The 25783-nt window shown below is 43.0% G+C and overlaps 1 protein-coding gene across 1 annotated transcript in view; it reads right to left on the bottom strand.

Moving 5' to 3' along the window:
* LOC120055801 (phosphatidylinositol 3-kinase regulatory subunit gamma-like) overlaps positions 1-25783 on the bottom strand; it is a 39623-nt gene that overhangs the window by 3926 nt on the left and 9914 nt on the right. The window contains exons 3-10 of the mRNA XM_039003775.1: positions 8099-8191; positions 5854-5931; positions 5329-5460; positions 4759-4966; positions 3895-3980; positions 3473-3572; positions 837-935; positions 183-363 (exon numbers count right to left, since the gene is read on the bottom strand). Of these exons, the coding sequence (XP_038859703.1) occupies positions 183-363; positions 837-935; positions 3473-3572; positions 3895-3980; positions 4759-4966; positions 5329-5460; positions 5854-5931; positions 8099-8191 (977 nt within the window). The remainder of the gene's footprint in view (positions 1-182; positions 364-836; positions 936-3472; positions 3573-3894; positions 3981-4758; positions 4967-5328; positions 5461-5853; positions 5932-8098; positions 8192-25783) is intronic.

Here is a 25783-nt window from a genome sequence, read left to right as displayed (position 1 = left end):
AGTGGAGAGAAAAAAAAACTGAATGTATACATCTGAGTTGGCTGAAATATGCATCTGTGGTTCTGGTATAGACTACAGAAGATTAGGAAGGTTAGAAAGGCCAGCAATAGGACAAAGTTCAATTTCGATGCACAGTAAAGTTGTCTGTTGTTGTCAATGTACATGTAGTGTAAAGTAGGTACCTGTTGGTATTTGGAGACGGGGTAGAGGAGCCGGGTGTCCAGCTTAGCGTTGTACTGGGCCAGGGAATCGTGGCGGTAGTGGTTGATGAGCTCCACCACCGTGGCGAAGGTGAGCGGCTCGGAGAAGCCATAGCGACCGCCCCGGTGGCAGATCTTTATCAGCTTGTTGTTGCCTCCTTTCCTGTGGTGGAGAAACGGTGAGAAATACATTTGAAATCTCTGTGAAAGTTTTTTTAAATTTTACCTTTATTTAACTAGGCAAGTCAGTTAAGAACAAATTCTTATTTTCAATGACGGCCTAGGAACAGTGGGTTAACTGCCTTGTTCAGGTGCAGAACAACAGATTTGATGTCAGCTCGGGGATTCGAACTTCCAACCTTTTGGTTACTAGTTCAACACTCTAACCACTAGGCTACCCTGCCGCCCCAAGTGACGTTGCTTTCATTAAGATTCATTCTGTAGATCCTTTTAACCATTTGCTCTTTTTCCAAACCTGAACCCAAGAATCGCAATAGCAAACTTACATTCCACATTCTAAAAGGAGATCAAAAATCACTAATTTACAGAAGTTTAGTAAATGTGTAATGTTGACCGTCCTCCGCTCTTTACATAAGACATATACTGTATTACTTTATACAAGGAGTAGCCTCTCACCTGAGGGTCAGTGTGTACTCTCCTTCCAGTTTGCTGGAGGCGTCGCGGACCATGAACGTCCCGTCAGGGGTGTCTCTCATCTTCTCGTTCACCTCCTCCCTGGAAACACAATGGCACAGTTGAAGGGGATTGTGAATTCATGAAAGCGCCACATCCTTCACAATATAATCTCCCGTGGGCAGATTCTGCGCGTAGACCAAAGAATCTTCCGGGACTAAATGGAATGCGTGAGATAACGAGCAGCAGAAGCTCAGATTTTGGGGTTTTCGTCACTGGCTATTTGGACGTATTAGGATTTGGCGAAGGAGGTGCTTAAACTGCTTCGACTCTGGCTGAGAGTTTCCTTTCGAGAGTGTGGAAACTTTTGCCGGAACTCTCAATTTCTAACACGAATGAACAAAGCAGTTAATCACGCAGCTGACCAAATTACGCAAGATTTTACTTTAACAATACAATTTAATGGCTAGCACATGACGACAATAGGCTGTTTCATGAGAGCTGATTATCGTATACCATAATCTACAAATAGTTTTTACTATAATCCAGTTTTAATCCACACAAAAATGTGGTTACTGGATAAATAAATACTATAGGCCAGGGATCATCAACTACATTCAGCCGCGGGACGATTTTTTCTTGAGCGGATGGTCAAGCGTCCGGAACATAATTCCACATAATAGATTGCAAATTGACCGCAAGAAACCCAAATAGATATAATATTTGATTAAAACATAACCACTTCAAACCTTGCTTACATTTGTATATGATCACATACAGCGCCTTCAGAAAGTATTCAGACCCCTTGACTTTTTTCACATTTTGTTACGTTACAGCCTAATTTTAAAATGTATTAAATAGAAATCCTCAGCAATATACACACAATACCCCATAATGACAAAGCAAAAACAGGTTAATAGAAATTTTTACAAATGTATTAAAAAATGTAAAACATTAATACATAAGCATTCAGACCCTTTGCTATGAGACTAAAAATTGAGCTCAGGTGCATCCTGTATCTTTTGATCATCCTTGAGATGTTTCTACAACTTGATTGGAGTCCACCTGTGGTAAATTCAATTGATTGGACATGATTTGGAAAGGCACACACCTGTTTATATAAGGTCCCACAGTTGAAAGTGCATGTCAGAGCAAAAACCAAGCCATGAGGTCAAAGGAATTGTCCGTAGAGCTCCAAGATAGGATTGTGTCGTGGCACAGATCTGGGGAAAGTGTAACAAAACATTTCTGCAGCATTGAAGGTCCCCAAGAACACAGTGGCCTCCATCATTCTTTAATGGAAGAAGTTTGGAACCACCAAGACTCTTCCTAGAGCTGGCCGGCCAAACTGAGCAATCGGGGGAGAAGGGCCTTGGTCAGGAAGGTGACCAAGAACCCGATGGTCACTCTGACAAAGCTCTAGAGTTCCTCTGTGGAGATGGAAGAAACTTCCAGAAGGACAACCATCTCTGCAACACTCCACCAATCAGGCCTTTATGGTAGAATGGCCAGACGGAAGCCACTCCTCAGTAAAAGACAAGTGACAGCCAGCTTGCAGTTTGCCAAAAGGCACCTAAAAACTCTCAGACAATGAGAAACAAGATTCTCTAGTCTAATGAAACCAAGATTGAACTCTTTGGCCTGAATGACAAGGGTCACATCTGGAGGAAACCTGGCACCATCCCTACTGTGAAGCATGGTGGTGGCAGAATCATGCTGTGGGGATGTTTTTCAGCAGCAGGGACTGGATGACTAGTCAGGATCAACGCAAAGATGAACGGCGCAAAGTACAGAGAGATCCTTGATGACAATCTGCTCCAGAGCACTCAGGACCTCAGACTGGGGCGAAAGTTCACCTTCCAACAGGACAACGACCCTAAGCACACACCCAAGACAAGGCAGGAGTGGCTTCGGGATAAGTCTCTGAATGTCCTTGAGTGGCCCAGCTAGAGCCCGGACTTAAACCTGATCGAACATCTCTGGAGACCTGAAAATAGCTGTGCAGCAACGTTCCCCATCCAACCTGACAGAGCTTGAGAGGATCTGCAGAGAAGAAATGGGAGAAACTCCCCAAATACAGGTGTGTCAAGCTTGTAGCGTCATACCCAAGAAGACTTGAGGCTGTAATCGTTGCCCAAGATGCTTTAACAAAGTACTGAGTAAAGGGTCTGAATACTTATGTTAATGTAATAGTTCAGTTTTAATATGAAATACATTTGGAAACAGGATGCACCTGAGCTCATTTTCGGGTCTCATAGCATATGGTCTGAATACTCATGTAACTAAGGTATTTCTGTTTTATTTTTAATACTTTTGCAAGCATTTCTAAAAACCTGTTTTTGCTTTGTCCTTATGGGGTATTGTGTGTAGATTGATGAGGGAAAAAAAACTATTTTAGAAGGCTGTAATCAACAAAATGTGGGAAAAGTCAAGGGGTCTGAATAATTTCCGAAGTCAATCTCTTATTAAAATCACTTGGAGCTGATTTGCTGGTGTTTTAACAGTTTCTTTTATGTCTAACAATAAAAAATAGTTGTTTTTTTTCTTAGAAAACTTGGGGGCCAAAACTATTTTGTTGATGTAGTAAATTATTTAATTGAGGATTTAGAAGTGTTATTGATACACGAGTGGCTCTTTACCTGGAGATTTCCCCCCAGTACCACTCGGAATCACTCAGTATGTGAGTCTCAGTCATGGCTGGAGTCGTGGTTTTGGCCTTCATTGGCTTGACTGGTAGAGCTACAAAACACACGGATACAACCGAAAACCCCATTAGATTAGAATGTTTTGGACAAGCAAACATCACAAGAGATTTTCAATAGAAAAGGTCTCATTTACACATGTAGATCCTGACACACAAGCCAAATCATCTTTAGTTGGGGATGTTTCGTGTGTGCTTATTGGTCTGTACAAATCAGCACTAAGTTATGCACAGTAAATAGTACAATCCATTATTCTGTGCAAACCATTCTAAAAAAAACACTATTTCCATCCAGTCCAGGTTCTAAATTAATTTCTATTGAGCCCTCCAATTTAAAGCACTGTATCTACCCATCCATACCAGGGGGCGGGACTTCCTGGCCCATGGCCCTCTCCATCAGCAGCCTCTCCAGCGCTAGTGCAGGGAACTCCTCCCCCACCTCCAACCTGTCAATCAACAACAGCAGGGAGTAAGACACATAGTCATAAGATGTTCAGTCAGCGGCAGGTCATTCAAACACATGGTGCTGAGCAGGCAGGGGAAAAGTACTCAGCTGCAGTCTGTAATAACAGCTTTTAGCGTTAGGGATTTCCTCTCGAGTCACACGAGGGAGAGAGCACTAACAATCACATGTTCTTCCACTAATCCAGTGCCATTGGAGCCCTCACTTGTCCATCTCAAGAGGATATCACTAGCTATGTGGTTGTATATTCCCTAGCTGTGTGGTAACTACGCAATCTGACACAAAATGGCTGCTGTACATCACAAGGGTGGGGTTTGAGGTTAGTTACTCCAATACAATGTAAAGCAATTTGAGAACTATTGAAAAGCAACGGTTTATACAGTATGAATGCAATCCATTAAGATGTTTGCGCACTGTTCACACAATACTCCCATTCCTGACACCAAACGCTGATTGAACATGCCGAATTGGACAAAATATTACCAAGCAAAATGGCAACCAACACAGACGACCGGCGTACACTGACCCAACTCTGTTGTTTGTTGGCATATGTCTGGGTGGTGTGAATGCGGCGTTAGAACATTGTAAAAACAACAACCAACAAAGACTGACTTCTTGTTTTTATAAGAAACATTAATGTGTTGGAAATTCCAAATTGCTGTAATCGCTGCCAAAAGGTAATTCTACAAAGTATTGACTCAGGGGCATGAATACTTAACTAATTTTTCCTTAGATGTTAGATCATGTATTTTCCTACTCACCCAGTGGAGGAGCTGGGCCGGATCAGCAGCGGCCCAAAGACCAGGCCCAGGGTGTGAGGGTCCAGGCCGTTGAGCTGGGAGCCCTGGCCCACCTTGCCCAGGTGTGTGAGCAGGTACTGCAGAGTGAGGCGATGGTGCAGGGGCACACTAGTGGCCCTCTCCAGGACCAGGCTCAGCTCCCTGCCTCCGCTGCTGCTTGCCGCCACGTCTGTGATAGGAGGCAGACCACATGTTACCACAGCCCCTTACTCACTCACACAAGCAAGTGTGAACACACAAAAAGGAACTCGCTCTCAGCATACATACACACAAAGTCTCTGACATCCCCAGGGACCAGGGTAGCTGTACAAGTTTCATTTTTGGGATGCCTGTGACTAGCTCATCGCCAGCACTCCACACCTGGCTTATTCTCACAGGCAGGAGGGGGGCACGCGATTGACACGCCACACAATCAGCTTCATGCGATTCTGTGACTTTCTATAGCCTAGGTCTGTATCGTCTGGGATGGGGATAGGTTGGTGGGAGGGGGTGGTTGCGCACAAGCAGGGGTCAGTGAAATGTGGCATGTACCCGCGGCGCCGTGCTGCAGCGCAGCCTGCAGGTCTGGGTAAACACTGGGGGGGATGACGGGGGACGGCAGCTCCCTCAGGTAGCGGACCACACACTCCGACAAGGCGCCCACGTCACTACCTGACTCCACCTCTGGAGAGAGAGAGAGAGAGAGAGAGAGAGAGAGTCAGTGGGTCCGGCCAGCTGCATTTCATTCAGCCAGATTTGCCACACGGAAAAAGCATTGGAAGCATTTTGAATGCATTACGTGCATGATATACCTACATTTATATGCTAATAGTGTAGCAAGTCTTATCATGCACTATGGGTTTGAGAAAAGGTATACATGTATTATTTATAGAGGTTGTACAAAGTAAGTGTTACCGCAAATTGGATATAAAATGGCCGTCTACTACAGTTTAAGTCTAATAAGATAACTCACCCCCCACGAATTTAACACTCATTCAAAACATTTAATTTCGAGCATTACTATACTAATAATTCTAACAGAACAAATACAGCTGGAGCGTAACGGGAGTAACTCACCACCACTCCAGCTCTGTGTTGGGCTCTCCGAGTTGGAGGACGCCACAGGTGTCCTGTACAGTGTCTTGCAGTCCAGACCTGCAGACGAATCGAGACAATAGCTCATCAGCCTTCTAAAAACAAGCCCCTCTATAGTATGCATGACTGCCTGACTTGGCATGACAAACGCAGACAGATGGTAACATTAAATGTAAAGACCCTAGGGATTAGAGCCTGGCATTTGAACTTTGACTGTTGGAGCGTGTGATTTATCTATATGCCAACAGTACCTAATTATGAGCAACAATACCTTATGTATCACAACCATTACAGATAGTGAATCCTAATTGCTAAAATGACTCATATTCAGTCTATAAAAAAAAATATTGCCATTTAAGATTAATTTATTGAAACTAATATCAACTGGTTATATTATATTGTGGAAAACAATCTTCAAAAGGGTAGTAACCTCGGCAGTGTGGCGCTTGCTTGTAGAATCCTTTTGCTGGGCAATGACATAGCCTTGTTTTGATAATGTAGCTCCTATTTACAGAGCCTTATTACAATCAAGACACCTATTTTATAGTAAAAAAAAACATTATGTATAAAAATAAATAAAAATTAAACAGTAAAGTGGGATTCGCATCTCGTGTCTGGAACAGCTATTCTCAAAGAGTGCTCATTCGAAACGTGGCTCAATTTGGCAGTTGAAATATATTTTTCAGGGTTACAAAACAAAATCGGTATTTTCGATATACAGACGTTCGATTTAGTTTATTATGCCTCTTCCTTGGAATGTTTCTACATTTAACAATGCATGGGGATGAATTATGTCCAGGATTCTGATGAAAATACGCTCCGTCTTTATCAAACTAATGTTGTTGCCTATTTTCAGTGTGGAACCAGTCTATGTTTACGGGGTAATAGCCGAGTCGAACCAATTCAAAATGTCACTAGCAGCTCGCAAAGTACGGTCATCACTAACGTTAGTTACCACAGCTACAAAATCATAAACCCTGGCCTGTTTCTACAATTTCTTAAAGTCTGATTTTAAACCTAACCGTCAACCCTAACCTTAACCACACCAGTGACCTTATGCCTAGCCCCTACCTTCAATTTAGACCAAAAAGCAAATGTTGGTTTTCATGAATTTTTACGATATAGCCAATTTTGACTTTGTGGCTGGGGTAACCAGTGTCAAAAGCAAAGTAGCCTAAACGGAAAATGACAATTATTCCAAAACTGCAAGTCATTGTTGGAACACATATTTCCATACTTCAGTCAACCAGTCCATTTAGAATTTGTTTAAAAACTGTCGTTATTTGGCAAGGAATATAGCTTGTGTATCCTATCAGTTAGATACGTTTTTATAGGCATTTATTTCTGTAGGGTGTAGAGGGAGCAGTCAGAACGCTATTGAGTGAGACACGAAAGGGAATTTAAGGAGCCCGCAAATGCACAAGCACAAATGGAACACCAGAGTCAAAGCAAATTAACGTTGTCATGAAGACAACATTTCGACCAAATCGTTTTACAGTATTAGATTTTTGTATATATTTTTTTACATCTCTGGTAAAAATTGAGTTTTGACGTCAGTTCGAGGACTTGATTACTCATGCCCATCTCTACTAGGGATGTGATTATGAATACACTCCGGGGAGCTATGATGCAGGATAGAGGAAGAGACCGATCTGTGCAACCTGTGTGGAAGAAAATGTTAGAGGAAGTATTTCAGTCTGCATACCACAAGGCACCCTTTTCCTTATATAGTGCACTACTTTTGTCCAGAGCCCAATGTAGGGCTGAATGTGTTCTCAAAAGAGTGGAATTGCTGAATGTGCGATGTAAATGAAAATGTGTCATTTACACTATGGGCCGAACCGTGAAATTGACACGTCTGTCTAAAATATATATATTTCACACAATGTTGTGGAATTGGTTGGAGTGGGAGGAAGTGTGTGTGTTGAATGTGTAAAAAAGAGAAACTGTGAATGAAGACCTCGTGCATAATGCAGTGTGAATGTAGCCCCCTGTCCTGCATCACTGCATGGCACTATCAGCGCACAGGTGAGAAATCTATCAGCGACAAATAAACAACAGTGTAATGGTGCAGTGCAGTCTGTGGAGGTATTAGACAGTATTCCATTATGCCAAAACCTATGAGTAATTTATTGCATTCCCATAGTATCTCTCCTCTGAATGGCCACTACTATTTATGTTTACTGTGTATGCATGTTTATGGTGCTGTGTGTAGCGTTGTATGTACCTTTCTTCTCAATGGCCTCCACTAGGTTCACCAGGGTATGGGGAGCAGTTTCTGGCGGTGTGAACTGCTCGGTCAAATCCAGAAGAGAAACAGCTGAAACAACACAAATGATGGTTACATTTTCTGACAAGACCTTAAAACTGGACTCCAGGAGGCCTCCATTGACATAGGAGCATGACCAGACTATTTCTTGTCCTTTACAATGCATGTGCTTTTCATTTCATATTTGCTCAAGAAAGACCACATAGCCCATAAACAGCAGTTGGAGGCAGCCAACAAGACTATTGTCTTATACATTACTTTTACATTGTTCAAAATACAAATACTCAGAGAAGCAATTTGCCATTGAGACAAAGGGGAAGAAAGACAACAAAACCAGAGCTGTCGACTTTTCACCCTCACCACAACCACCCCATACAGTAAACCAAATATGTTTTCAGTCACAGCGGGAGAAAGAGAGGGAGAGAGCGATACAGGGAAAGGAGAGAGGGAGGGATAGAGGGAAAGGAGAGAGGGAGGGATAGAGGGGGATAGAGGGAAAGGAGATGGGGATAAATAAAGACCTCTCCTTTCCCTCTATCCTTGACTTGCCTAGTTTAAGGTTAAATACATGTTTTACAATTATATAAAAATAAAGGGAAAGGAGAGAGGGAGGGAAGAGAGAAAGAGAGGGAAGGGCAACAGAGCGAGGCAAAAGAGAGAGAGAAAAAAAGAGAGATCCCATTTCCCTTTTTATTTTCCCTCTCCTTTTTCCATCCCTCCAGTCATTTCTCTGCGTTTGTTTCGCCTTGGCCCTTTGCCTGAGTGGAGCACAATAAAGGATTGAATCAAAAATCCTGAACAAGCAAAAGCTCTGTGGCCGGCTGCCAGGGCCTCCTTTTCGGGCCCACCGCTCGCGAGGCCAGAGCTTGGCAGCCTCCTGCTCCTGGCAGTGCACGGCTAAACCGCACTGATTATTAATTTGGGGAGTTAAGACACACAAAAAAACACTGTGTCAGCACATTCCGCCCCTCTCGCTCGCTCTATCCGTTGCACATTAAACATGGAAACTTTGCCTGCTTTTCGGAGGATGAGCGAGCGGTGAGCGTTAGCCTGCGCTAGCACGCAGCAGCGCGCATTTTCGGTGGGTTGATTTTCGAATGTCAGTTCTCCCTCCCTCACCTCTCGATAACGGGCATGCAGTAAGTACACGAAAGCTCTTCCTCTACTCGCTCTAACATATGCACATTTTTAAAAAAAAACTCCTCAAAAAGGTTGAGACACACATGCACGCATCCACAAGTCATGTGAAAGCGAGAGAGGGAAGAGGGAAAGAGAAAGGAGGCATGTACATACTTCCAAGATGTGAGGGAGGGAGAACCGACATTCAGAAATCAACCCACCCAAAAAATTTCATTAAAAAAGGGAAATCCGGAACGTTTCAATATGCCGTTGAAGGGAGCCCCCCCCCCCCCCCACCCCCAGAAAGGGACATTTTCCCACTGACATTACCTGCTGACTGATTGTAATTATCCCACAATTAAAAATATTATTTAAAAAATATATATAAATAAATATAAAACACAACATGTAAAGTGTTGGTCCCATGTTTAACTAGCTGAAATTAAGATCTCAGAAATGATCCATGTGCAAAAAAAGCTTTTCTCTCAAATTCAGTGCACAAATTTGTTTACACGTGTGAGCATTTCTCCTTTGCCAAGATAATCCATCCCTTGACAGGTGCAGCATATCAAGAAGCTGATTAAACAGCATGAACATTACACAGGTGCACCGTGCTAGGGAAAATAAAAAGGCCACTCACTCTAAAATGTACAGTTTTGTCACACAACACCACAGATGTCTCAAGTTGAGGGAGCGCGCAATTGGCATATTGACTGCAGGAATGTCCACCAGAGCTGTTGCCAGAGAATGTAATGTTCATTTCTCTACCATAAGCGGCCTCATCGGCGTGCTCGTCATCCTCACCAGGGTCTTGACCTGACTGCAGTTCGGCGTCGTCACCGACTTCAGTGACTTCGATGGCCACTGGCATGCTGGAGAAGTGTGCTCTTCATGGATGAATCCCGATTTCAACTGCACCAGGCAGATAACGTGTATGGTGTCATGTGGGCGAGTGGTTTGCTGATGTAACAGAGTTCCATGGGGGCGGTGGGGTTATGATATGGGAAGGCATAAGCTACGAACAATGAACACAATTGCATTTTATCAATGGCAATTTGAATGCACAGAGATACCGTGACGAGATACTGAGGCCCATTGTCGTGCCATTCCTCCGCCGCCATCACTTTGTGTTTCAGCATGATATTACATGACCCCACGTCGCAAGGACCTGTACACAATTCCTGTCCCAGGTCTTCTATGGCCTGCATACTCACCAGACATGTCACCCATTGAGCATGTTTAGGATGCTCTGGATCAACACGTATGACAGCGTGTTCCAGTTCCCGCCAATATCCAGCACTTTTGCAAAGCCATTGAAGAGGAGTGGAACAACATTCTGCAGGCCACATTCAACAACCTGATCAACTCTATGCGAAGGAGATACTGACCGGTTTTCTGATCCATGCCCCTACCTTTTTTATATAAAAAAAAGGTACACTACATGACACCTGCTCGTCAAACAAAGGGTGGCTACTCTGAAGTAGTAGTGAAAATATATTTGGATTTGTTTAAGACTTTTTTTGGTTACTACATGATTCCATGTGTGTCATTTCATAGTTTTGATGTCTTCACTATTATTCTACAATGTAGAAAATAGTAAAAAGAAAAGAAAAACCCTAGGTGTGTCCAAACTTTTGACTGGTATTGTATATACAGTATATATATATATATATATATATATATATATATATATATATATATATATATATATATATATGTTATTATTAGGGCTGACCACCCTTGACTGGTCAATTGTTTGGTTGATAGGCTGTTTGGTCAACCAAAGTTTCTGTAGTCGATTAGTCTCAAAACAAAATAAATTATAATAATTAATGGTGCACAAGACACCTGTCACTGGGATTGCACAGTCCATCACGCTAAAACATGCGATACTGAAATTGTATATCGTTATGATGTACAAAGTGGTGCAACACTAATATATCAAATACTAACAAATGCACTCTCCCACGTTGGATATGGTCGCTGTCCACGGTTCTGAAACAATCTTCAGTGCGCCGTATAATTGGTGCCTTTCCCTATGTTATTAGACTATAGTCAGCTAATATTAGCTGTACTATTAGCTGTATAGTAACCACAGTTGGCTACCTAGCTGACTACGTATCAAGCTAGCCGGTGCAGTTAGCTACACACTGTAGATAATTCTGCAGCTTTGATGGCTTGCAGCACCAGCAGCAATTTGTTATACTAGCTAGCTAACAAACGTAAATAGGTGAACAAAGCTTTGCCTGTTTGTTATCCATTCTTTCATTGCTCACACCCTGCACTTTTTTCCAACAGGGAACCCCCATCTCTGGAATCCTCGAGATTCCTACAAGTCAAGATGAGGACTACAAAAACAGGGACAAGTGGCTCAAATGCCTGCACAGGCTGAGCACAGAGGTGCCCTTCTCAGGTATGTAAACGGAATGTGATGATAGTTCCTAATTAGTCATGGGATATCAATTGTGGGCTCCCACTTTCCTGATCTAAGAAGTGGGTTATGTATACTGATGCAGAGTATCTAGTTAATTCAATTCATACAAAAAATGAATTTCAATTCCCATGTATAGTGTATTGGTTGTATTATAACCAACACATATATACAGCTCGCATGGTAATACATTCTTTGCGTTTGCAGTGGAAGAGCTGAAAGAACTGCAAGCACAAGATGGTCTGTGCCAAGTGATCTGGATCAGGAGCAGATGTGTACAATTCCAAATGGAAATATTACAGTCAGCTCATGTTTCTACGGGACTCTATAGAAACCAGTGTGAGTACTGACAACCTTGGTGCCAAACTTTCCCTGGCAACCCCTTCAACCCTCCAAGTCAACCCAGCAGGAAGCGAGCCAAACCGGAAGAGCGTGCAGCAGAGGCCATGGAATGTGCACACATGGCGGGTAAGGGTTAGAGACCTGAGGAAGTTGTGCAGTGCACACGCTGCATTGGTGATGGTCACCACTTTGACCGGCTACCTGAAGACCCTAAACCGGTTTACCAGAATTCCAAAGACATTCTCCACACACCTCCTCACTCTGGAGAGGCGGTAGTTGTAGATCTCCTTTTCCTCATCCAGCTGTGTCCGAGGATAAAGGCTGCATGATGTAGGGCTTCAGGCCAAACGCCTCATCTTCCACCACAACACAGGACACGGGGACCTCTCTTACTGACAGACTTCTTGCAGGTGGCATGTGCACTGTATTTTCCTCCAGTGTGCTGATCAGGCCGCACCTGGCTCAGACACCTCCATCGCCGACCCTGCCATCGGTACCAACATCTATATAAATGAACCGCAGATCGGCATCTGCTAGAACCATAGGCACAACGGAGTTGGGTCCCTTTGTAATTATAATAAATGGGAACCAGCATTAGGTGGTATGGTGATGGGTTTGCCGTTTAGGGCACCAAGACACTGTGGGTAGTTCCAGCTTTCCCCAAACTTCCTTGGAATGGCCTCCCACTCCTCCACTGTCGTCAACACTTTCATGTATTCTTCCCTGAAGATCTCATACAGGGCGTTGCATGTCTAAATAACCATTTAAAATACTGTGTTGACTCACACGGAAGGTGTATTCTAAAGCGGAGAAAGTAAACCCAGTGGCCAGGTATCTCAGTGTTACTGTTAGGCGCATTCCCCTGCAGGAATAGTCTTGCAGAGTTGTGTATCTCTACCTCTGGTCTGTGGCTCCACCATCCTCAACAGGAAATTGAAGGCATCCTTGTCCATCCTCAACCAGCTTCTATAGGCGGGAGAGTCCTCTTCATCCAGTTCTCTCAGCAGCACCTCCCCTGTCACTGTAGCAACAACCACCTGGTCCATGTCCTCTATTTTTCCGCAACATTCCCCTTGTCTTTGCTAGGAAACATGTATAAATGATTTTAACATCGTATCCATCACATGGATAATGAATTGGTAGAGATAATGTAAGTAGAAGTAATACTAGTAATAATATTTACCTTAGCAAAATGAAAGCTGAAACAAGCACAAAGGGTTTCAGCATCCATCTTCACTGTCTCTGCCAACTGAATTTACTGTCGACTATGCTCCGATTGGCAGAAATAAAAATGTAGATCATCCAAGATTCCATTTCAGTTGACAACACTGATGAATGCACCAGTGTCTCATCCCGTTGCTGGCAACATCCCACTGCCAGTAATATTGCCCCCCCCCCCCCCAAATTGCCAGTGTATCAAGGCCCTTCAGATAAAAAATAAATGGCATAGAGCTAGGCAAAATCCTAGAAGAAAAGCTGGTTCAGTCTGCTTTCCAACAGACACTGGGAGACAAATTCACCTTTCAGCAGGACAATAACCTAAAACACAAGGTCAAATATACACTGGAGTTGCTTACCAAGACGCCGTTGAATGTTCCTAAGTGACTTAGTTACAGTTTTGGCTTAAATCTTTGGCAAAACTTGAAAATGTCTGTCTAGGAATGGTCATCAACCAACTTGACAGCGGTTGAAGAATTTTGAAACAAATTAAAAATGGGCAAATATTGTACAATCCAGAGCTGTGTTCGAATACTCATCCTAACCGCACTAACCATACTATTTGTGATGTAAATTTGGTATGTAGTATGCTTAATGGTCATAGTATGGATAGAGTTCGTATGCCAAAAGTTCCCGGATGTCGTACTACATTCGCCTAAATTAAAGTTAGGGCCCATAATGCAATTTGAAGAAAATATGCAGCCGAAGTCTGACGAGAGCGGATACAAATTCATTGCTTTAACTAATTATGACAAATGTTAAGAAAATGTTCAGCAATGTAATAAAGTAATGACTTTTCAAATAAGTTACACGTTATGTTGGCTGACAATTTGTTGGCTATGCTATCCTTACAAACCGCATATCATTACAGCAGTAGGTACCGGTATGTTAGCTAGCTACCTAATGTTAGTTGGCTACTAATACATCAAACTTACCAGTATATTAACTATATGCCATCTAACTGACTACCCAACCTTTGACTTGATTATTCACATCATTCTTAGCTAAGTGCTATAGTCGTTGTGCATTCTCAATGAACATAAATTCGCTCTTAGCTATCTACTCCGATTTCAGAGCACTCGCGTCTGAGTGTGCCAGAGCGCAGAATAACTGATGAATTTACGAACACTCAACACCTGTTGAATATGGCCGGTGTCAGTAAACGTCGGCCAAAAAGCATAATTAATTGTTACAAGGCCTCCCGAGCGGCGCAGTGGTTTAAGGCACTGCATCTAGCTGTGCCACTAAAGATCCTGGTTCGAGTCCAGGCTCTGTCCAATTGCGCACAATTGGTCCAGCGTCATCCGGGTTAGAGGAGGGTTTGGCCAGGAGGGATGTTCTTGTCCCATCGCGCACTAGCAACTCCTGTGGCGGGCCGGGCGCAATGCACGCTGACACGGTTGCCAGGTGCACAGTGTTTCCTCCGACACATTGGTGCGGCTGGCTTCCTGGTTAAGCGGGCATTGTGTTTCGGAAGACGCACGGCTCTCGACCTTAGCCTCTCCCGAGTCCGTACGGGAGTTGCAGTGATGGGACAGGACTGTAACTACCAATTGAATACCATGAAATTGGGGAGACAAAAACCCACCTTTTTAGTCACCAATGCTCTGGATAACATTAGAACAGCCTAACCAGCTCTGCTAGTGTGAGTAAAATGGTCCGAGTGAGGTGTTCCCTCATTTGTGTCTGGAAGTAGCTATCCAGTTAGCTTGTGTGCTTGACTGCCGTTGTGATGGTCAAAAAGCTCAGATCAACCCTACTCCTCGGCCAGAGTATCCAGTGTGCGCTCTGAACGCTCCGAGAGGGAAACGCTCAGAATTTACAAAATGGACAATCTGACAACGTTCTCAATTTACAAAACATCCAGAGCACAGACTCTGGGTATGTTTGTAAATTCAATCTGGAGTGCTAGAGTGGTAAAATGTCTAGCTAGTCATTTGTTATGCTAACAAGCTAGCGAGAGGTTGTATAGCAACAGCATCAACTTCCGGTAGACAGGCGTAGCGTTAGTATGCTCAACTGAAAGGATACCGTTCGTTTACAGTACACTAAAATTAACTAATAATATGCAGTATATACTGTACACTCATTATGTAGTACACAGTATGTTAGTATGGGTATTCGAACACAGCCAAGGTGTTTGTATGTATTCATTCAACACACACACCAAAAATATAAAAACGCAACAATTTCAAAGATTTTACTGAGTTACAGTTCATATAAGTAAAATCAGTTAATTGAAATTGTCTGCGGTTGTGAGGCCGGTTGGATGTACTGCCAAATTCTCTAAAACGACATTGGAGGCAGCTTATGGTAGAGAAATGAACATTCAATTCTCTGGAAACAGCTCTGGTGGACATTCCTGCAATTAGCATGGCAATTGCATGCACCCTCAAAGAACTTGAGACATCTGTGGCATTGTGTTGTCTGACAGAACTGCACATCTGGCCTTTTATTGTTCCCAGCACAAGGTGCACCTGTGTAATGATCATGCTGTTAAATCTGCTTCTTGATATGCCACACCTGTCAGGTGGATGGATTATCTTGGCAAAGGAAAAATGCTCACTAACAGGGATGTAAACATATTTGTGCACAAATTCTTTCCCATTTCAGCTCATGAAAAATAGGACCAACACTTTTCATGTTGTGTTTATATTTTGGTTTAGTGTTTTTTTTTTTGTTATAATTTTTCTTCCACTGAGATTAAAATGGTGTTTTGTTTAGACCGTTGACAGAAAATGAAAATGAAATCCATTTGAATCCCACTTTGTAACAACAAAATGTGGATAAAGTCAAGGGGTGTGAATACTATCTGAAGGCACTGTATACACTTTCTTCCAAAGTACCTTCTATGGATTACATTTAATATTTTTGGTCTAGTTCCGTGAGGAATCACCATATACTCCTCCAGAACGATACCTCTCTTCCATCTCTCCCTCACGCTTGGAGTTGCTTGGGTTTTCGTGCAAATAAATATATATATTTTTAATCTTCTTTTTGAAAAACAGCTGTGGCCCTGGAGTCATCTTTGAGTTTTTGGTGACAGCACCAACTCATCATTACGCAATTAGAACTACCTTGGCAGTCTGCGTGCTGGCAGGCAGGCCTGCAAGTCAACATGCCCGGTGAAGCAGCCATTGGGGGGTGGCTTTATAAACAGCTTTATTCACGCTGGAATCGGTAGGCTGTGTAGAAGTTTAAAGGTCTGCTCACAGGCTCACCAGCCGAGCCTCTCTGGCTAGCGCCTATTTCTAGACTTCTACACCGAATAAAAATCATCTTGACATTCAGCCATGTTCACTTAATTGCAAGATTATCAAGCGTAAAAATGTTGCATTTGCTTACCATCTTCTCACAGTGGTTTGTGGAAAGCAGCAGTGGCACTGCCGACGCAGATTGGATAAGGCCTTGCTATTTGAAGCAAAAAAATATTTGAGCTATCCCCTCCATCAGTCTGGTTATGTAAGACATGGCTAGTTCTCCCACATTCATTCCCTCCCTCCCTTTCTGTGTCTCTCTTTACTCATGAGGGCTTTAGAGCCATTCAGCCGAGGATATTTCATGCAGAGAAATGGAGATTAAATTCTTAAAAAGATGAAATACGCAGTAGGGGGAAACGATACCACTGGCCGCCCCAACACCGTTCGTTTTTCTGGGGCTTATCTGACGGCTGTCGTGCAGCATGATAAAACAATTGCAGTACATATTGTGCTCTAATCGCGTGTGCTTGTTTGCAGTAACTTCTTTGTTGTTGTATTATGCCAAAACGGACTTGGCCGTTTCATCGATAAGGATTCCAGCTTTACGATTGCATTAGTCAGGTTAAACATTTACATTTGCATTTCATTTTTACATTTGTAGTCATTTAGCAGACGCTCTTATCCAGAGCGACTTACAGTAGAGTGCAAACATTTTTATTACATTTTACATACTGAGACAAGGATATCCCTACCGGCCAAACCCTCCCTAACCCGGACGACGCTATGCCAATTGTGCGTCGCCCCACGGACCTCCCCGTTGCGGCCGGCTGCGACAGAGCCTGGGCGCGAACCCAGCTCAGCCTGGGCGCGAACCCAGAGACTCTGGTGGCGCAGCTAGCACTGCGATGCAGTGCCCTAGACCACTGCGCCACCCGGGAGGGTTTACAATGACGGCCTACCCCGGCCAAACCCGGACGACACTGGGCCAATTGTGCGCCGCCCTATGGGACTCCCAATCACGGCCGGATGTGATTCAGCCTTGATTTGAACCAGGGACTGTAGTGACGCCTCTTGCACCAAGAAGCAGTGCCTTAGACCTCTGCGCCACTTGGAAGCCCAATGGGTTGCCGTCACTCCTGGTGTACAGACTAAGTTCTGTTCCAACGACAGTGACCCCAAAAAAAAAAAGATAATTTGTATAGTAAACTGAAAGATTCAATACTGCTCTGGCCAAGAGAATGGGGGAATAGGCCAAGGTAATACATTGCTGTCACAATGACAGCGGTTCATACCAGGCAAATTTCATGGCTCCACCTATATAGTGTTCTATCTAGAGCAGGGATGGGGGGCCACAAAAAACAGAACTCATCATGAGGGGCCATGGTGATCAATGGGCCCCACCCTGGTCTGCTAGACTAATATAGCAATTCAAAAATGTTTAGCTGACATGGGCTTATTGAGTGACTACTGATGCAGATTTAATAATGATATCCACATTTCTAAATTGCACCTTGTGTATTCATTATTCTAATTCTCAACAGTAAGTTGAGACTGCGACTGAGTTCCTAAAAAAAAAAAAATCAAATAAAAAAAGATATATTTCTCAAAGGTTTCTCAAACATTTGAGAGAAATAAGCTTTTTGTGTGTAAGGAACATTTCGGGGATCTTTTATTTCAGCTCATCAAACATGTGACCAACACTTTACGTTGCATTTATATTTTGTTCATTCACAAAGCAATATAAAGCCTGCAAATAAAAGCGAGCACAGTTCCAGCTGGTCCCTACATCTGCTGCCTTGGACTGGATTGGCATAGCATCCCCTTCCCTTCGTTGGGTTATTTGAAAGCGGGTTCCTGGTAAGGAGAATGGAGCAGAGTAGAGAAAGGCCTCTCCTTTCTGAGAACTGGGGCGGGTGGATAGTTTATAGCTGCCTGGAGACAGTATCAGACGTGTATGTGAACCAGGGAGATGAGGAGGAGGAGTTTGCAAAAATGCCAAGCCATGGTTCACTTCAGCAGGCAGTAAAAGTGAGGCCAGGGAGAGGGAGAAAACCCTCTTCGTTCGCAGAATTATTTTTGCAACACGAGAAACGCTTAATTTTAAAATGTCAAAAGGACAACAGTGGGGCCTTCAGCCTGATTTGATTTCAAATCTGATGTAATTCCCAAAGTGCCTGTGTTTCTCTGGCAAATAACACACATATGTGAATGGAAGTATCTGTAAAAACTATCTGCAAAGGAAAGGCCTAGGCATACTTGTCTCTTAAAACAGCCAGGACCAAAGTTGAGCAAATTTGAAAAGCATTGAGTCAAGGGATTCTTTCAATTGGCCATTTTATTCAAAGTTACGTTTCCCTGTGAAAGGTGAGGAAGAAACTAGAGTGTACTCGTAACATATGCCTAGACTGTGCATTCTAGAATACGAATACAAAACCAAGTCATCTTCAAATGCATGAAGAATTCAGCCCATACAATAAAGCCCATTAGATAAAGGTTCTGTTTTTTTAACAATGCAACTAAACATTAAATCAAGGCTAAATGCTGAATCTAAAAAATAAAAAAAAATACAGTGCCTTCAAAAAAGTATACATAACCCTTGACTTATTCCACATGTTTTTGTGTTACAGCCTGAACTCAAAATTGATTCTCACCCATCTACACAAAATACCCCATAATCAGAAAGTAAAAATATGTTTTTAGAAATGTTTGCAAATTTATTGAAAATGAAATACAGAAATATCTATTTACATAAGTATTCACACCACTGAGGCAATACATGTTAGAATCACCTTTGGCTGTGATTTCAGCTGAGTCTTTCTGGGTAAATCGATAAGAGCTTTCCACACCTGGATTGTACAATATTTGCACATTATTATTTTTACAATTCTTCAAGCTCTGTCAAATTGGTTGTTGATCATTTCTAGACAGCCATTTAAGTCTTGCTATAGATTTTCAAGACGATTTAAGTCAAAACTGTAACTAGGCCACTCAAGAACATTCAACGTCATCTTGATAAGCAACTCCATGTATAGGCATGTGTTTTAGGTTATTGTCCTGCTAAAAAAGGTGGATTTGTCTAAAGGTGGAGTTTTTACGGTGCATTCGGGAAGTATTCAGACCCCTTCTCTTTTTCCAAATTGTGTTACATTACAGCCTTATTCTAAAATGGATTAAATAAAACATTTTCCACATCAATCTACACACAATACCCCATAATGACAAAGTGAAAAACAGGTTTTTAGAAATGCTTGCAAATGTATTAAAAATAAAACAGAAATACCTTATTTACATAACTATTCAGACCATTTGCTATGAGACCCGAAAATGAGCTCAGGTGCATCCTGTTTCCATTGAACATCCTTGAGATGTTTCTACAACTTCATTGGAGTCCACCTGTGGTAAGTTCAATTGATTGGACATGATTTGGAAAATAACACACCTGTCTATAGAAGGTCCCACAGTTGACAGTGCATGTCATAGCAAAAACCAAGCCAGGAGGTCAAAGGAATTGTCAGTAGTGCTCTGAGACAGAATTGTTAACCCCCAAAAAATCATTCTTAAATGGAAGAAGTTTGGGACCACCAAGACTCTTCCTAGAAATGCCAGGCCAAACTGAGAAATCAGGGGAGAAGGGCCTTGGTCAGGGAAGTGACCAAGAACCTGATGGTCACTCTGACAGAGCTCCAGAGTTCCTCTGTGGAGATGGGCGAACCTTCCAGAAAGACAACTGTCTCTGCAGCACTCCACCAATCAGGCCTTTATGGTAGAGTGGCCAGACGGAAGCCACTCAGTAAAAGGCACATGACAGCCCGCTTGGAGTTTGCCAAAGGGCACTTAAAAGACTCTGACTATGAGAAACAAGATTCTCTGGTCTGATGAAACCAAGATTGAGATTTGGCCTGAATGCCAAGCGTCATGTCTGGAGGAAACCTGGCACCATCCCTACGACGAAGCATGGTGGCAGAATCATGCTGTGGGGGATGTTTTTCAGCGGCAGGGACTGGGAGACTAGTAAGGATCGAGGGAAAGATGAACAGAGCAAAGTACTAAGAGATCCTTAATTCAAACCTGCTCCAGAGCGCTCAGGACCTCAGACTGGGGCGAAGGTTCACCTTCCAACAGGATAACAACCCTAAGCACATAGCCAAGACAATGCAGGAGTGGCTTAGGGACAAGTCTCTGAATCTCCTCGAGTGGCCCAGCCGGAGCCTGGACTTGAACCCGAACATCTCTGGAGAGACTTGAAAATAGCTGTGCAGCGACGCTCCCCATTCAACCTGACAGAGCTTGAGATGGTCTGCAGAAAAGAATGGAAGAAACTCCCCAAATACACACACACACGGGATAGTCATTTAGAAATGATTTTAAACACTATTGCACACAGTGAGTCAATGTAACCTATGACTTGTTTTAAGCACATTTTATTATGGCCATAAGAAAAGTGTTTAATACTTATTGACACAAGACATTTCAGCTTTTCACTTTTAATTACATTTGTAAACATGTGGGAAGTCAAGGGGTATGAATACTTTCTGAAGGCACTGTACATATGAGGGAAAAAAGTATACACAACGAGTAGGCTACACTCGGTCAATCTATTCACACAACAAACTAGGGCCTCCATTTCTTGAGGAAGATAAAGATTATATCTGTCAAATGTGGACCTACCCATTCCTAATCTACAATGCATTGTTGGTGCTGTGCCAAGCCCTACTCCCTCTCCTCTGGCTCCACTGTCTCTGTTGGCAGAGCATTTGGCATGTCTCCCCAGCTCTACCCAAATCAGAGAGATCTCTGCTGCCCAACTGGTTTCTCTCACCGATCATCAACTCTGAGGACCTCTCCTGACAACCCAGTCTGTCCTATACGTTTACAAGGACTGGGAAGTGCCAGGGATCTCACAGTGCGATATTAAATCGGGACACTTATGTATTGTGATTCCCACGATTCTATATTCAATGTGATACTGCGATTTCATTGCAATTTGATGTTCCAAACATATGGCTCACTATACTGCCCTGCCAAGCAAAAAGGCAGTAACTGCTCATAGCGTGGAACTGAGAATTGTTTATTTTATTTACCTTGGTTTCACAGTAAATGTATGCAGTTACTTCTAACATGACCCCCATTTTCTTCAAAGCACAATAGAGGCAGGATACTTGTCCACATAATTAAGCATGTATTTAATGTAACAAAAATGACATTAACTCTTTTTCAACCAAATGAGAAGTTACTGCCTTTTTGCTTGGTAGGGCAGGACAGGTCTGCTGCAGAGAGACGAGAGAGCATGAGAAAATGAGTTTTGATCAGTCATGGAAATAAAAGTGCTGAAAACATGTTAGCTCAGCATTTAGAAAAAGATGAAGAACAAGCTTTAGGATTAAAAAAAATACCGGATTTATGGCACAAGAACGGCTGACTAGCCCTAGCTAACGCCACCTAGCAACAACAACAAAAAGTATCCAAAAGGATTGACTCCCTTGATAAAGATGAGCAAAAAAGACAGTATAAAATACAAACACTAAGCTATATTCTATGAAAAAAGGGGCAAATTAAATTATAGAAATGCTCAGAGAATTATAAACTCAGCAAAAAAAGAAACATCCCCTTTTCAGGACCCTCTTTCAAAGATAATTTGTAAAAATCCAAATAACTTCACAGATCTTCATTATAAAGGGTTTAAACACTGTTTCCCATGCTTGTTCAATGAACCATAAATAATTAATGAACATGCACCTGTGGAACGGTCGTTAAGACACTAACAGCTTACAGACGGTAGGCAATTAAGGTCACAGTTATGAAAACTTAGGACACTAAAGAGGCCCTTCTACTGACTCTGAAAAACACCAAAAGAAAGATGCCCAGGGTCCCTGCTCATCTGCGTGAACGTGCCTTAGGCATGCTGCAAGGAGGCATGAGGACTGCAGATGTGGCCAGGGCAATAAATTGCAATGTCCATACTGTGACACGCCTAAGACAGCGCTACAGGGAGACAGGATGGACAGCTGATCATCCTCGCAGTGACAGACCACATGTAACATCACCTGCACAGGATCAGTACATCTGAACATCACATCTGCAGGACAGGTACAGGATGGCAACAACAACTGCCCCAGTTACACCAGGAACGCACAATCCCTCCATCAGTGCTCAGACTGTCTGCAATAGGCTGAGAGAGGCTGGACTGAGGGCCTGTAGGCCTGTTGTAAGGCAGGTCCTCACCAGACATCACCGGCAACAACGTCGCCTATGGGCACAAACCCACCGTCGCTGGACCAGACAGGACTGGCAAAAAGTGCTCTTCACTGACGAGTCGCGGTTTTGTCTCACCTGGGGCGATGGTCGGATTCGCGTTTATCGTCGAAGGAATGAGCGTTACACCGAGGCCTGTACTCTGGAGCGGGATCGACTTGGAGGTGGAGGGTCCGTCATGGTCTGGGGCGGTGTGTCACAGCATCATCGGACTGAGATTGCCTGCAATGACAACAATCTGAATGCTGTGCGTTACAGGGAAGACATCCTCCTCCCTCATGACCCTACAGCATTACAATGCCACCAGCCGTACTGCTCGTTGTGTGCGTGATTTCCTGCAAGACAGGAATGTCAGTGTTCTGCCATGGCCAGCAAAGAGCCCGGATCTCAATCCCATTGAGCACGTCTGGGACCTGTTGGATTGGAGGGTGAGGGCTAGGGCCATTCCCCCCAGAAATGTCCAGGAACTTGCAGGTGCCTTGGTGGAAGAGTGGGGTAACATCTCACAGCAAGAACTGGCAAATCTGGTGCAGTCCATGAGGAGGAGATGCACTGCAGTACTTAATGCAGCTGGTGGCCACACCAGATACTGACTGTTACATTTGACCCCCCCTCCTCCCCCTTTGTTCAGGGACACATTATTCAATTTCTGTTAGTCACATGTCTGTGGAACTTGTTTAGTTTATGTCTCAGTTGTTGAATCTAATGTTCATACAAATATTTACACATGTTAAGTTTGCTGAAAATAAACGCACTTGACAGTGAGAGGACGTTTCTTTTTTGCTGAGTTTATATTTTGTTTAACAAGTAATACAAAATATGTGTATTATTCCCACCCCTGTTTCCAATACTTGCAGCCAAGTTTCATACTCCTGGCAGAAGCAACCAGGTTTCTGGCTAAAATGTCCAGGTACTTGGTAAAGATCATGATGCCGTTGGCTTTAACAAGGCCCCGGGGACCAGTGGAATCAAAATAGCCCCATAACAAAAGATCCATGAGGTACTTTTCTGCATAAGCCTCCATTTTTCCCAACACCAAACACACCAATGGCATTAGAGCTCTATTTTCATGTCATCTGACCATAGCACCAGTTTCAATCCAAGTGACAATGCCGTTAAGCGTACTTTACCAAGTACCAGGACATTTTGGCCAGAAAGCCTGGTTGCCTCTGCCAGGAGGCTGAAACTTGGCTGCAAGTGGATCTTTCAGCAAGACAATGACCCCAAGCACATGTCAAAAACCACAAAGAAATGGTTAAATTGACCACAAATCTAACATTTTGATACAGTGATCGCAGTCTCCGAACTTGAAACTCATTGAAAACCTGTGGTTTGAATTGATCCCTCTTAAATATGTGTTCTCCAATCTCATAAAACTTTTGAGAAAGTGACAATTTTGACCCCCAATTTTGAATAAAAAAAGTATTACTTTTATGTATGTACTGTATACACTGAACAAAAATATAAAACAATTTTACTGAGTTACAGTTCATATAAGGAAATCAGTCAATTGAAATAAAGAAATTAGGCCCTAATCTATGGATTTCACATGACTGGGCAGGGGCACAGCCATGGGTGGGCATAGGCAAATTTCCAGATCTTTGAAGGTTTCTTCAAGTGCAGTCGCAAAAACCATCAAGCACTATGATGAAACTGGCTCTCATGAGGACCGCCACAGGAAAGGAAGACCCAGAGTTACCTCTGTTGCAGAGGATAAGTTCATTAGATTTACCAGCCTCAGAAATTGCAGCCCAAATAAATGCTTCACAGTTCAAGTAACAGACACATCTCAACATCAACTGTTCAGAGGAGACTGCGTGGATCAGGCCTTTGTGGTCAAATTGCTGCAAAGATACCACTACTAAAGGACACCAATACGAAAAAGAGACTTGCTTGGGCCAAGAAACACGAGCAATGGACATTAGACTGGTGGAAATCTGTCCTTTGGTCTGATGTCCAAATTTGAGATTTTTGGCTACAACGCCATGTCTTTGTGACAAAGTAGGTGAACGGATGATCTCCGCATGTGTGGTTCCCACCGTGAAGCATGGAGGAGGTGTGATGGTGCTTTGCTGGTGACACTGTCTGATGTATTTACAATTCAAGGAACACTTAACCAGCATGGCTATCGCTGCAGAATATTGTGGTACGCCATCCCATCTGGTTTGAGCTTAGTGGGACTATCATTTGTTTTTCAACAGGACAATGACCCAACACACCTCCAGGCTGTGTAAGGGCTATTTGACCAAGAAGGAGTGATGGAGTTTTGCATCAGATGACCTGGCCTCCACAATCACCCGGCCTCAACCCAATTGAGATGGTTTGGGATGAGTTGGACTGCAGAGTGAAGGAAAAGCAGCCAACAAGTGCTCAGCATATGTGGGAAATCCTTCAAGACTGTTGGAAAAGCATTCCAGATGAAGCTGGTTGAGAGATTGCCAAGTGTGCAAAGCTGTCATCAAGGCAAAGGGTGGCTACTTTGAACAATCTCAAATATATTTTGATTTGTTTAACACTTTTTTGGTTACTAAATGACTCCTTATGTGTTATTTCATAGTTTTGATGCCTTCAAAATAAAGAAAAACCCTTGAATGAGTCGGTGTCCAAACTTTTGACTGGTACTGTATATATAACAAATCGATACTTGGAGTCAAAGTATCAATATAATATCGTCCAAAATTATACCCCCCCGACCCCTCACTAACATTCACTCCAGCTTACCCTTAAGCTCTACCATTGCTTCTTTCCAGGTAAAACATTCATCATGTTCCTTTCCAGGTAGCATAATAAACGCTTGCAGAATTCCAGTTAAAATGTCATGCAAGACAGAAGAGTTTGCAGCAGGCCTGTACTCGGGCTAAATAGGCCTGCACTGGCATGCTTACCAAATGAGTGAACATGAATTACAATGAGTCACTGTACAGCCTAAGTGATGAAAACCTAATCGCCAAAACTACAGGCAATTCAAAGTTCATTACGTGTTGGGAGATGGTGCTAAGCGCATCTTTCACTAAAGGGCAGAAGGGAGCTTTGGGGAATATTACTTTTGACAGAGAAGGAATGTGTATTTTCATCCAGACA

The sequence above is a fragment of the Salvelinus namaycush genome, chromosome 11 (assembly GCF_016432855.1).
Source record: "Salvelinus namaycush isolate Seneca chromosome 11, SaNama_1.0, whole genome shotgun sequence".
Taxonomy (NCBI): Eukaryota; Metazoa; Chordata; class Actinopteri; order Salmoniformes; family Salmonidae; genus Salvelinus; species Salvelinus namaycush.
The sequence above is the reverse complement of the archived record's forward strand: the minus strand, read 5'-3'. Positions and strand labels throughout refer to the sequence as shown.